This window comes from Lolium perenne, chromosome 7 (genome assembly GCF_019359855.2).
Source record: "Lolium perenne isolate Kyuss_39 chromosome 7, Kyuss_2.0, whole genome shotgun sequence".
Lineage (NCBI taxonomy): Eukaryota > Viridiplantae > Streptophyta > Magnoliopsida > Poales > Poaceae > Lolium > Lolium perenne.
The window spans coordinates 252,236,672-252,249,130 of record NC_067250.2 but is presented as its reverse complement, the minus strand read 5'-3'; the positions used below and the strand labels follow the sequence as shown (position 1 = coordinate 252,249,130).

General features: G+C 47.4%; 1 protein-coding gene and 1 long non-coding RNA gene across 2 annotated transcripts; one reads left to right on the top strand and one right to left on the bottom strand.

Moving 5' to 3' along the window:
- The first annotated feature begins 572 nt into the window (after window positions 1-572).
- Window positions 573-2,278, top strand: LOC127311907 (uncharacterized). The gene is made up of 2 exons (XR_007858000.2): window positions 573-1,123; window positions 2,006-2,278. It is a non-coding gene; the product is annotated as an uncharacterized lncRNA (long non-coding RNA).
- Window positions 2,279-3,986: 1,708 nt separating this feature from the next.
- On the bottom strand, window positions 3,987-6,795 carry LOC127313331 (uncharacterized). The gene is made up of 6 exons (XM_051343868.2): window positions 6,620-6,795; window positions 6,416-6,533; window positions 5,200-5,557; window positions 4,527-4,983; window positions 4,394-4,437; window positions 3,987-4,285 (listed from the first exon to the last, which is right to left on the bottom strand). The coding sequence occupies exons 1-6, from the start codon at window positions 6,642-6,644 to the stop codon at window positions 4,232-4,234; spliced, it is 1,056 nt and encodes a 351-aa protein (XP_051199828.1). The 5' UTR covers window positions 6,645-6,795; the 3' UTR covers window positions 3,987-4,231.
- Window positions 6,796-12,459: the final 5,664 nt, after the last annotated feature.

Genomic DNA, 12,459 nt, shown 5'->3' with positions numbered 1-12,459 from the left:
AAAAAGTATGTGAGAGAAAGTCTGGGAAAAGAGAATGACATGCGGGACTAGGGCTGCATGCATGCGGACGCTATTTTTGTGTCAGGCGTCCCCGGTAAAGACTTTATACACAGTCTCTATCGGGGACGCTGGACACAAAATGAGACGCTATTTAGCTTTGGAGTACGCGACTGAAAGCATTTTTCTCTATTTCTTGTCCGCGGTCCCCCAAACGACGTTTTGGGGACGCGACTGGAGATGCTCTTACATGCCTTATGAAGATCCAGTGTTGTTGTTTGGTGTGGAGTTCTTGCTAAGCTCGTTGTTCACAGCGAGTTGTAACGGTCTTATACTTGGTTCTCTGTCGTATATAAAGATATGGTACGCCTCGAAAAGAAGATCACACTTTGAGTAAATTTACAGTCTATTTTAGATGATATTATTCTCTTAGGGCACGTACAATGGGATGGGATGATATCAGTCTTTCCTTAGAGATGCCACATCGAATTTTTGCTAAGTTGGAGGAGAGAGAATAAAGGGATAGAAGGTTATCTTCCCTTAGCTAAGAGATTATCTATACCAATATAAAAAGACACAGAGGGGGCAGATCCAACAAATCCTGACCGTTCAACGAAAATCCAACGGTGACTGACACTCCCGAGTTTCGTGGCAAAACAGTGTCCGTCCCGTTCCGTCACGGGCCCTCGCACAAATTGCGCCTCATCAAGTCTGAACCGCACCGAGCTAATCAATTCCCCTCATTTTTTCGACCAACCAATCTCGCGAGCACAGAGCACTGCCCTCCGCCGCCGTTGCGCTGCTCGCTGCCGCCGCCTCGCCCTCAGCCGCTACCACGCCGCACGCTGCCGACGTCTTGCAGGGCACCACGCGACAGTGTCCACTGCTGCCGGACTGCCCGCCACAAGCACAGAGAAGTGGGCGCGTTCCCACAGCGCCGGACGCACGCGCGAGCGTGACGAGCGCATCGGATAACATGTAGAGTTGGAGCTCGGCAGCAGGCCGGATCTTCGGGAAAGCCGCCCTGTAGGATGCCCGTCATGGCAGCGGGAAGCACTGCCTTTCGTCGCGGTGACGGCCCTGACAGCACGAAGGGCAGTTGGTGCATGCGGCGTTCACTCTCTAGGTGAATTTCTACTCCCTGATGTAAAGTGCACATATTTAGGTGATGTGAATTTCCAGTGTATTGCACTGACATCCTCTGCTCTCACAAATTCCAGCGAGAAAATAGCCGACGAACCATATGATGAATTCTTTTGTTTTGATATTTTACTTAAAATGCTTGCTGCATGTATAAAAATAAAAACATCGTACAAAATAGAGTTTCTCTTGTCTCTAGCCTTCAGATCAAACAACGCTTCTTACATATTATGCTCTGTTAGCGATATTTTTTTTCCCCTGAAACAACTTTGGGATTTTGGTACCAACAGACAATATTTCATTAAGTTCAGTTTCAAATCCTGGCTATATATTTGCCACATGCAAAGTACAGACACGCACACACCAGATTTATCCTTTTTACATTCTTTTGGTTATGATTCCTAATCACCTGCACAAGATGGAAACAAGCATGCACCAGAGTGAAACTCATAATTGCTGGATGTCGAGTACAAAATGCATTAGATGTACGACATGAGTTATTTCTCTGGACGTGGGGAGTCAGACTGGATTTTTAGTGTAATCATCCATAATCTCAATGCTTGAGTTACAAATTGCTTTAATACATGTTGCCAAAGTTGAAGAGATTCAGATTTCTACCTTCTTCAAAAAGTATCTTGTTTTGTTTTCCCATTGCAGATCAAATTTCTGTATGTTACTGTGTCTTTGGAATTGGAATATAGTGGTACTCCACACCATTCCTCTTTCTTATTGTGCACTCTTTAATATTGGTTGATGTATCTATCCATAGAAAAAACCTCTTAGCTATATTGTGAGGTCATCAATATTGGAATATACATATTTCAATCATTTCAAAAGATTATGTTGACTTAACAAATGTTCTCTACAGTTGAGGCAAGGAAACCAAAAGTCTGCCTCTGGAGGTCATGTGAAGGAGTTATTTCACAATCCCAAAGATCAATGTACTGGGAGTAGTCTTATCCTAAGATTTTTCTAATTTTCTGACCTCACATGTATATTGGTTTGCGCATACTAAGGTGATCGTGGTTGTGCTATGTTTTGTCTACAGTTTCATCACTGTATATGTTTGCACTACTCCACACTAAGTCACCGTGTAGACCAACTGCTAAAGTTGAATTGAATCCAAATATCCAATGGTTCATGTGATCTTGTTTGGCCTGTTAAATCATCTACAGAAGGAAACACATTTTTTTAAAAAAAAAATCTACAGAAGGAAACACGATGTAGTTACTGGCTAAATATTCCTATGTATTTCTTCTGATTTTTTGTTTAGGTCTTAACTAATGTCTAGACAATTTTGTTTGTTTTTGTTTGCAGAGCAGTTTCATTCTGAACTATTCTCTCAAAACACATAGTGTTGACTTTATTGTTTGGTTTGAAGTCACTTAGAAGGTGAATGTGGACGGAGGAACTCCAAAGTTCCGGATGATGACGCCCATAAGCTAACAAAGTATTTCCGCCATATGTGTGTTGGTTTGATCAGACGGAGATATAAGGGGAGCACTTGTGGTGCTAAGTTACGGCAAGCAAATTATTATAGTAAAATTACAATGTCATAAACATAATTTTTCTAATAGAGAACCAAGAGTAGGCAAATTTTGGCAAACTACATAAAAGTTTGAATAACGTCATGACTTTTTCAGTTATCTTCACAATTAGAAAATTTTCACCTTGGTGCAATGACATAACCAGCATAACATTTTCACTTTTAATGATAGCCACCTGGCAATAAAATGGTCAAAGAATCAATTCAATCTTACAGCTAATTGCTCCCTATTGTGATTGGGATTTACTTCTTCTATATCGTAGTACGACTATATAATTTTTCATAGAGAACACAAATCTATATTCAATCTGGGAAATATTGCAAAACACGTGCATTGCACGTGCAAGATTACTAGTCTCTTAGAAAATAAAGGAAGGCATTTTCTCCATTGTACGACATGTCTTCCCTTATCAACATAATTTTCTACCAATTTTAATTGATTATCATTAATTGCTAGAGAAGACTATAAGAGATAACACATTGTATGACTTATATCTATTGTTATCTCTAGATGATGTGGCAGTATAAAGGACGACGTGTCTTCTCTACCATTGTACATGCCCTTATTCATTTTCTTCTAGAACGAAAATCTATATAATATAGGCTCAAAATTTTGTATGTGCACCTTACATCCAATAATATGTATCCAACTTAAAATGATTTCAAAATCTCATATATGCACACATCGATTATTGCAGAACTGGGTGTATCACACCCAATTGCACAGCATTTCTGGTTTTCTATATATATAACATTTTTATGTAGTTGGTTGTTTTATAATGTACTTATGTGTTCCTATCATGTACACCTTTCAAAAGTCTATTCTCTACCAGGCCTGTGGACCTCTCCAGGCAAGACGCTCCAACTAATTACAATGCGCACTTGACCTTGCATTAGCACCGATGGGAATCTTTTCTAGCACATTGTGCTGTTGAAACACGTTACTCAAATCAGTCTTTTAGCCATATCTCAAAACAATCTAGGTGAATACAACGTACAAGTGAAGAGGTGGTGCAGATTAGCATTGGAAATCTAGATCTCAAGCAAGCAAAATCATGTGCTTACAAGTTGCAGTCAATCAAAACAAACATCCGTGTGTGCTCACTGATCTGCAAGGAAATCCACATGATCAGAGAGTACAACTTTCTACGCTCATGAAACATAGAGCGTGCACACACGTGCGTAGAGTTGAAGTCCTGATCACATTATACTAAGCGCACACCAGAATAATCATGCACTTGCAATATGATACATGAGAACACTATGATAAGGGACAATTTTCTGCCCAAGAGGATCACACGAATAAAAAATTCAACTATATTCAGAAGCAGGACACACACAGGCAAACCTGACTTAACAAAGCCAATACAAGCAAGCAGACTCACCCACCAAACCATAATAGACTCCTAAAGATCCCTTCACGGTTTGAGATCCAGAAAGACAAACGCTAGTGACATATCAACAATGGAGGAAAGAAAACAAGCACCGCACACTCATACTGCATATTCAGCAAACGGAAGGTTTGAATCTGAAATCAGTCCGTCTGTTCTAAACTTCCTGGGGCATGCCATTGCCAGCATCTATTGCCATCTCGGTGTCCCGCTGCAAGCATAAATGTATCAGTCAGCAATTAGTACAAAATAGTAATCTGGTACATATGTAATAATGTTCTGTACTGCTGACAGAGTGACAAGCAGTTGACAATCTTACCATGTTCTCCTTATCTTCATATGTGATCTCCTTCACCACATCAACTGAAAAAAAAATCCATTATCAAGGTCCATACATTGCAGAAAGGGGTGAAATATAATGTAGTAACTAAGGAAAACAAAATGGCACTTACCAGATGCTTGCTCTGAACCAACTGACAAAGCATCGCTACCTCCATTGACATCTTCCTGCTGCTCCTTGGCCTGTTTCTTGGTTTTCTTAACAGTATTTTTGGCAGCTGTTTCCTTTCCAGCAGCATTTTTGGTTGGATTCCGGTTGTAGGAACCTCTGACCTTGGCATCAGGCTTCTCCTTCTGAATGTTCTCTTTCTTGCCATCTTTGTTTTGAGTTGCAACAGAGTTCAGTGACCTAGGCTTCAGACTGCCTTTGGGAGTCACATTGGTAGCACTAAGAGCAGCCTTGTCAGCCTTCTTTGCTTCTTGTGAGGTCTCTGCAGAGATCTTCAGCTTCTCAAAATCTTCAGCAATATCATAAACCTGAAGAACATCCTTTACAGGTTCCTCCAGTTCTGTGGTAAGGCCATGCCGGGCGACATAAGCCTTGAGTTCTTCTCTCATTCTATCCAGAGGCTGCAGAAAATACACATAACAATAACATGACCAATGATTCAATGAAAAAAAACAGAGCTAATCACAAATAATGAACACATAACAGTAATATGACCAATGATTCAATGAAAGAAACTGAACTAATCACAAATGATAAACACACATAACAGTAATATGACCTATGATTCAATGAAAGGAACTGAACTGATCACAAATAACCAACCAATTGATGCTCACCTCACACTCTGATTGAAGAGCAAGCTTGAAGAAGCCCAGTGAGATAGAGTGCTTAGAAGCAGCCTCTGCAAGCCTAATCTGCGTCATCCAGTATGAGATCGAGGACAGCGTGCTGAACTTGCGCCTTCCTGTGGACATGGATGCCTCTGATGCCGGGGTATCAAACTTTCCCACGATGTCCGACCTCCTCGACCGAACCACAGACACTGGAGTTATAGTCCCAGTAGCAGCAGGCCTTGGGCTAGCGCCTGGCTTCGTAGGGATCGAGTGCCTGCGCGGAGGTTTGGCCGATTTATCCTTCACCGACGAGAGATCGAGAGCGCACACGCTCCTGGTGACATCCGAAGATGGCTTGACCCTATATATGGAACACAATTAGAGGCGATATTGAAAACGGAAAGTTGGCTGGCAGCGATTTCAAAGTTGGAATACAGGAGGTCTCAAGGTAAGTTGCTTGTCAATTTTTCACTGACAGAGCACCAAACGGGCATGCTTAGTTCTGAAGCAATATTCTGGACATATATATACATTTGAAAGCTGGCCTATTGTTATCCCACAGAAAGTTCCTGAATTATTGATAACTCGGCCCAGTTGAGGCTAAACATCTAGAACAAGCTAATTTGGTGTTTGTAAACCTGCACATCTGCATGTAGATGACTTTTAGTACCCTGACTGGGCTTTGACGTTCCTACTTTCAGAAAAGAAAAGCTGGTTTATTTGAGGAAAACTGAATGGAGCCAACTACCTAGTCTTAACTATGGTACTAGGACAAGCAAACAGTGATTGTTGTGAGCTAATTTGGCAGTTTTAAACCAGAACATTTTTTCCTTCCAAATGACTGGGTACTATCTTTGACTGGGGTTTGCTGATTGCTGTTCCTAATTTTCCAGAACCAGAACCGATCCCTTGGTAGAAAACTGATGGGGACCAACTGCCCTACTGTACTAGGAGAAACATATAGTGATTCTTATGACCTCGATTTGATATCAGATTGTTTTATTTTAGATGTATTACATATTTCTATTCAAAAGCATGTCTGGTTGGTAAATAATCTGTAGATCTAACGGGTAATTGACAGGACGAACATCTATGTGCAACATAATATATTTCGTTTACTCAGTATGACATGACACAGAACGGTGATTCCAGTAAGAGCCTTGTGAAATCCACAGAAGAGTAAAAAATTGGTAAAGTCTGAAGATTGTCGAAAAGGTACCTCCTCGGGGCGGAGCCGCTAGGAGGAGCATCCGCCACCGCCGCCGCCGGCTCTACCTTCCCCCGGCTCGCCGACCGCAGCGGGTACCGCAGCTTGGACCCCTTCGCCGCCGCAGACCCTGAAAAAAAGAAACCAACACAGATCAGCAGCCGCCATACGCCCTCCACCCAAAAATCACCCCAAGAAAAGCAAAATCTCCCCTACCAGACTGGTCGCCCGGAGTGGCCATGGACTCGATCCGCCGCGGCTGGATGGAGGAAAATCGATCTCCCGCAACCCCAGCCGCCAAGAGGAACCGAAACCGGCGGACGCGAAATGGAAGCCTTCGGAAGAATCGATCTCGAGAGAGAGGAAACAGGGGTTTGGGTTGGGTTTTGGAAAGTGGACGCGGCTCTAAATAAACTGCCCGACCCTAGCTGGCGTGCACAGCTGGGCCGCGTACCCACGCGGCAGGGTGGTCCCGCCGGGTTCCGTTGGTGTCGTGGGTCGACCTGTCAGTGGGTGGGGCTGGAGAGCCGTTGCGTGCGGCGCGACTTTGAGGTGGAGAGGGAGCGGGGGCTGTTTTGAATCGTGGGGCGGAGCGGGCGGGAAAAGGCGGCCGTTGGCGAATGGTCGGCGGAGTCGGGCAAATTTTCGAACTGGAACGCGTAGATGGCGATTAATGCGGGTCGCAGAGAGGTTGTTGACCCTGGGTTAAGGGGGTGGGGTCCTTTTCTGTGGTTTGTGTGTGATATGGGCCGTGCCTGCTCGACCCATACGGCAGAACAAGCCCTGGTGTAGCCCATGATTTCTCTTTTTGTCTGGCTCAAGGCGCTGTGTTCGGCCCTTGCGGTATTATGGCATTTTTTTTTGCTAAATTTGTTACTATTTTGTACAGCAAGGGCATCTTCACCGACGGCCCTAATAGCATTTCTTATAGATGCGATGCCAGTCCCAAAACAGGCTCCCACCGCCGCCTCCCAAAACAGTGAATCATGGATGATGGAGTTAACAAAAGTGTGGTAAGGCACAATTGTAGTAATTTTCTTATAATATGCTATGTAAAAAATAATATTGAAGCATTGAAAAGTATTACCTTGACTTCTTGCATTTGAATCAATAAAAATGGAAATTTTGAGCTAATGCATAGATCTCGAAGACTATATGTCGTTGCCTATTCGACGGTACCTCGGAGGAGGGATCCTCACGAGGGGGAGAAGAAGTAGGGGCCATAGGGCGGAGTGCACACGGGACGGTGGTACGCGAGTTACCCAGCTTCGGAACACCTGCACGATGACAGGGCATACTGCTGCTTGTCTGGAATTATCTGGGCGCTTTCGCGTTGTTACAATGAGTTGTGGTTGTGCCTCTAGGGCTCCCAGGATCCGGCTTATAAAGACGCACGGATCTAGGGTTTACATGGAGAGTCCTAGCCGGATTACAGGTTTACCTAACTACGGTACAATGTCTTGCCGTGTACGTCAAGGATCCACCCTTCCATCTATGTCGTACCGGATCCGGGTCCCTACTGGGCCTTCATGGATCCGGGTTCCTTCAAAGGTCGGTCGGATCCGGCTCCCTGCTCCTGGGCCGGACATCTTCCGTCAAGATCAACAGCAACTGGGCCGCCCGATGGGCCACATGCCTCATCACCATCTGTGGGCCACCCGGGCTTGCCGGATCTAGGCACTGTCGATGGTACACCCATGAAGTATACCCACAACAGTAGCCCCCAGAGTTCTCCGAGTTTCGCCTGCTGTTTCCGCCTCGCTAGTCCACCATAGTCTCCGACAATATGGGTAACGCGGAGAAGCTTGAAGAACTCCAACTTCACATTTTCTTCTTTTCCCAACTTTCAGTCCGAAAATGCTCCCATTCTGCGGGACTTCATCCATCGACGATTCGAAATACGTTTCCGGGTTACTTCCCTGCTTGTGAACGAGAGCCAACTTATTTCCACGCAATCACCCGGAACCTTAAAAGGCTCAAACGGTTCCGCCAATTCTGGCGCCATTTTCGCGCGGTTTGTGCGGTAACTTATCTCTAGCCATTCTTACTGTTTCGGGTTTGGGACACGTGTCACGCATCCAACGGTGCGACGCTTGCGTTCCGACCATAGGATGCGGAACACGAATCTCGTCCCACCAGCCTATAAATATCCGCCGTCGACCTCCTAATCCTCATTCACCCCCCCTTTCTACCTCTCTGCGAAGCGCCGCCTCGAGCTTTCTCTCCGCCGTGCCGGAATCTCGCCGGAGTTTCGCCGGAGCTGCTTCACCGCCGCACAGAGTTCGTCCTGTTCTTAACTCCAGCGAGCCACCGCGCCGAAACCTCGTCGCCGGCGACTCCGGCCACCGTGGACTCCATCACGGTGAGTTCTCAAGCTTCGCTCTCGCGCCGTAGTTGGTAGGGATGAACGTTAGGTTGACGATGCTGGATCCGACCAAAGAATGTTTCCGCCAATGTCTTTTCTTCAGATGTCTTCAACGACTCCGCCTCCAACCTCTGAACCAATCCTGGCAACCCCAATCTCCTCCGACCCTCCACCCTTCGTCCCAGTCAGGCTGGACCCTTCAAAGGATTCCGGCAAGGAGGCTGAAGGGACTTCTGCTAACCCGGAGAAAGCCTCCGGGGCGGATCAGGCGGAGCATAAGGCGGAAGAAATCGTCAAAAAATTGAAGGCTCGCCAACGAGACTCTGAAGCCAAGGGAAAATGGTGGCCCTGTACCACCACTGAGATGGAGCTGAAGAACCTCGAGGCGGAGGGCTTCCTGCAACCCGGAAGCTGGAGGTCAGTTCCAAACGCTTTAGCTCCAGCTCCGGAGGACAACGAGATGGTGCTGACGAAAGCACTGGTGGAGCGGGGCTTTTCATTTCCGCCTTCGGACTTCTTCCCGGAAATCCTGAAGGTCTATGGGCTCCAGCCCCATAACATTTCTCCGAACAGCGTGCTTGCGATCAGCAATCACGTCACCCTCTGTGAGGGCCATCTCCGGGTAACTCCCGAGCTCTCACTGTTCCAATATTACTTCACTGTCAAGAAGGAGAGGATCCGGCAGTCCACCGAACTAGCAACATGCGGATCCATCACCTTCATGATCCGCCCAGGCCGCATCTACCCCCACACCGACCGCCACGAATCCGCGCGGTACTGGTCCGGGGGCTTCTTCTACTTGAAGGACGTCTCCGACCCAGCGAGCACAAGGAAGTTGCCGCCGTTCAAGAACTGCCCCGCCACCGAGCTTCCGGCATGGTCACACTGCCCCCACCTCTCCGAGTCGCCCCAGCTCACACGCGCCGTCAGGCGGATCTGCAAGCTAACGGAGGAGGGGCTGACAGGGAAGGACTTGACCCTTTCCTGGTTCACCAAGTGGATCCAGCCGCTCCAACACAGGGACCAGCTGATGTTCCAGTACACAGGGCGCGACGACCCAATGCGCGCCACAAAAGACAATCTTTCCGCCGACGCCATCGACAAGAGGATCCGGGTCCTCATCAAGATTCCGCGTGAACTTCACGTTCACGTGTGCAACAAAGACATTCACATGAATGGTTCCGGAACTGCGGTACGTCGCCTTGACTTTAGCCCATTGTTTTTCTTCGCATTCAAATTTTTTGTCTAAGTGTTTAACTCTATGCATTAGCTCGATGCGCTTGAAGAAAGTGAACTCGGAACTCTCCTCCGGATTCCTTCCACCGGCAACACGGATTCGGAAGCTGCATCAGAGGCGGAAGCTCACGAGGCTCCGCGCCCTTCTAAGAGGAAAAGGGCTGCTCCCTCCAGCCCTTCGGCCAAACGTGCCCGCGACGTGCTCAGCATCGCGGCAACTCGCAAGGCGGAGGCGGAGAAAAAGCGCCTCAAGCTCATCGATACCAGCAACCGATCCCAAACGGACATCCAGCAGTTCTTCAGACCTTCCGGGTAAGTACAAAGTCTTCGAAGGAAAATTCTTCCGCTATCGTGAATCAGCACATACTTAATCGTAATGCTCTTTTCTTTTCGCAACAGAAGTTCCGAAAACCAGCCCCCCAAGGCCCCTAAAGCCCCCAAGAAGAAGACTAAGCCGTCTCCGGCTTCCATACCAGTCACACCAGAAGTCGGAGTTCCACCCAAGGCTGCTTCAGCCGCCAAGCCGGATCCTAAGGACGTCATCAACGTTGATGACATCCCTGAAGATCCGGCCGCCGAGACTGCGCAAGGCGACTCCGGCAAGGGTGCCTCCTCATCTGCTCCTCCGCCTGAGCAACCCACCGCTACTTCCGCCGAGCCAACGGCCGAACAATACGAGCAGAAAGTGCAGCTGATCAATGCCACTGGCGCGTCCCAAACTTCGACGCTGCAGAAGCTCCCCCTTTCTCAACGTCACGCGGAAATTTCAGCCATGATGGAGAAAGTATGGGGGCCTGCGGATACGGAAATGAAGGAGCTCTCCGACCTTGAGAGCGAACTCAAGGTCTTTTTTGCTAAGCATAAGGAGGTGCGCCAGGTAACACTAGCCCCCAAGCATTGGTTCAGACATTTTTCCGTGTAATATGTGTTAGCCGATGCTTCTCTCAACATTAGTCTTAGACGGAAATTTGAAATTTTCTCAATCCAAAACTTTAAACTCCTCGCCAGCCCCCAGAATTTTGAATTTCAGGCTAAATCCTCTCTGCGTTTCAGAGCACGCGGAAGCTGCACGAAGATCTGCGCGTCCATGTGCTGGAGCAGATGACGGAAATAGAAGGGCTGCCTTGAGGCCGAGAGTAGTCGTCAAGCTGTGCTCCGCCTGGAGACCCGATTGAAGGGTGAGAAATCCGGGATGCTTAAATTTGTACTGTGTGAGCCACCATAGTGTATAACTTGTGTGATGTTCTGTTTTCAGAAGAAACTGACAAGCGCCCCACCATCGATGCCTTATCCGCCAAGGTCCAAGTATTGGAGGCGGAGAATGAAACTCTGAAGAACTTCTTGAAAGAGTCCTCCGAGAAGGAAACTAAAGAAAAGAAGGAGCTCTCCGAGAAACATTCCCGCGAGATGGCGGAACTTGCTGACAAACTCAAGAAGAGCCAGCAAAGGGTGACCACCCTGGCGGCCAAGAACAAGAGCCAGGAGGCAGAGGCGGAAGCAATTGACAAGTTGATCTTCCGTAAGGACCCGTTTTGTTATTGTCTTGACTCCGGCTTCCTCAAAATTTTCTCTGTCCGCGGAAGAAACTGATCCTTTTTACTTTGCAGCAAGCCTAGGCTTTGAATGGACCAAAGATTCAACCCTCAAAAGAACTGGGGCATATGAAGAAGCACGGAGCTCCATCGATGACCTCGTCGAAGCATGCCGCGGAATCGCCAAGTCCCTTAACCTGAAGAAAGCCAAGACAACGGTGATTGACCGCATGACGAAACTCATGCAGAATGTGCCGGAACTTATCAAGGATTGGCAGGAATCTTCATCTCGCGGAGTCGCTGCCCTCGTGCTAGCCACCTGCAAGGCGCACTTCCCCACCATGAGATTTGCAGATGTCGCACGCGGAGTCCCCAAGGATACCGTCATGAGACATCTCCTCTCGGAGGCCATGGGATTTGATCGCCTTTTTGCTGGACGAGTTAACCACTCGTTCTGGTACAACAAATATGATCTTCCCAAAGGCTTTTCCGACCCGGAGGAGGAAGAAGAAGCTGCCGAGGAGGGCGACGAGGAAGGCTCCGGGTCAAGTGCTAACCAAGACGAGGAAAGCTCCGACTTTGACGACGGCGGCTCAGGCGGTGGCTCGGATGATGGCTCCACCTACATAGCTTCTGACGAAGAGCAGTCCTCCGAAAACCTGTGAAACAATGAGATCTGATGCATCACTTTTGACCCCGGAGTGGGTTTGTAATGAATAACTTAAATTTTTAAGTAGCTAGGGACGAAAACATGTTATGCTCGGGCGGAGAACACTTATCCTGCTATCCGTTTAATATTATATGCATGTTTCGTTTTTGTGTTGAAAAGCAAGTGCTGACTTCGTTGTTTTCCGGCTCGCCCGCTTGACCTTCCGCGAGCCGGAAGACCGTAGCCGGAAACACTCGCCAGCGGCGACGAAGCC

Coding starts and splice junctions, on each gene's coding strand:
- LOC127313331 (XM_051343868.2), bottom strand. CDS start 6,644: ATGGCCACTCCGGGCGACCAGTCTG. Junction 4,984..5,199: donor CTCTTCAATCAGAGTGTGAG/GTGAGCATCAAT, acceptor TATTTTCTGCAG/CCTCTGGATAGAATGAGAGA. Junction 4,286..4,393: donor ATGAAGATAAGGAGAACATG/GTAAGATTGTCA, acceptor TTATGCTTGCAG/CGGGACACCGAGATGGCAAT.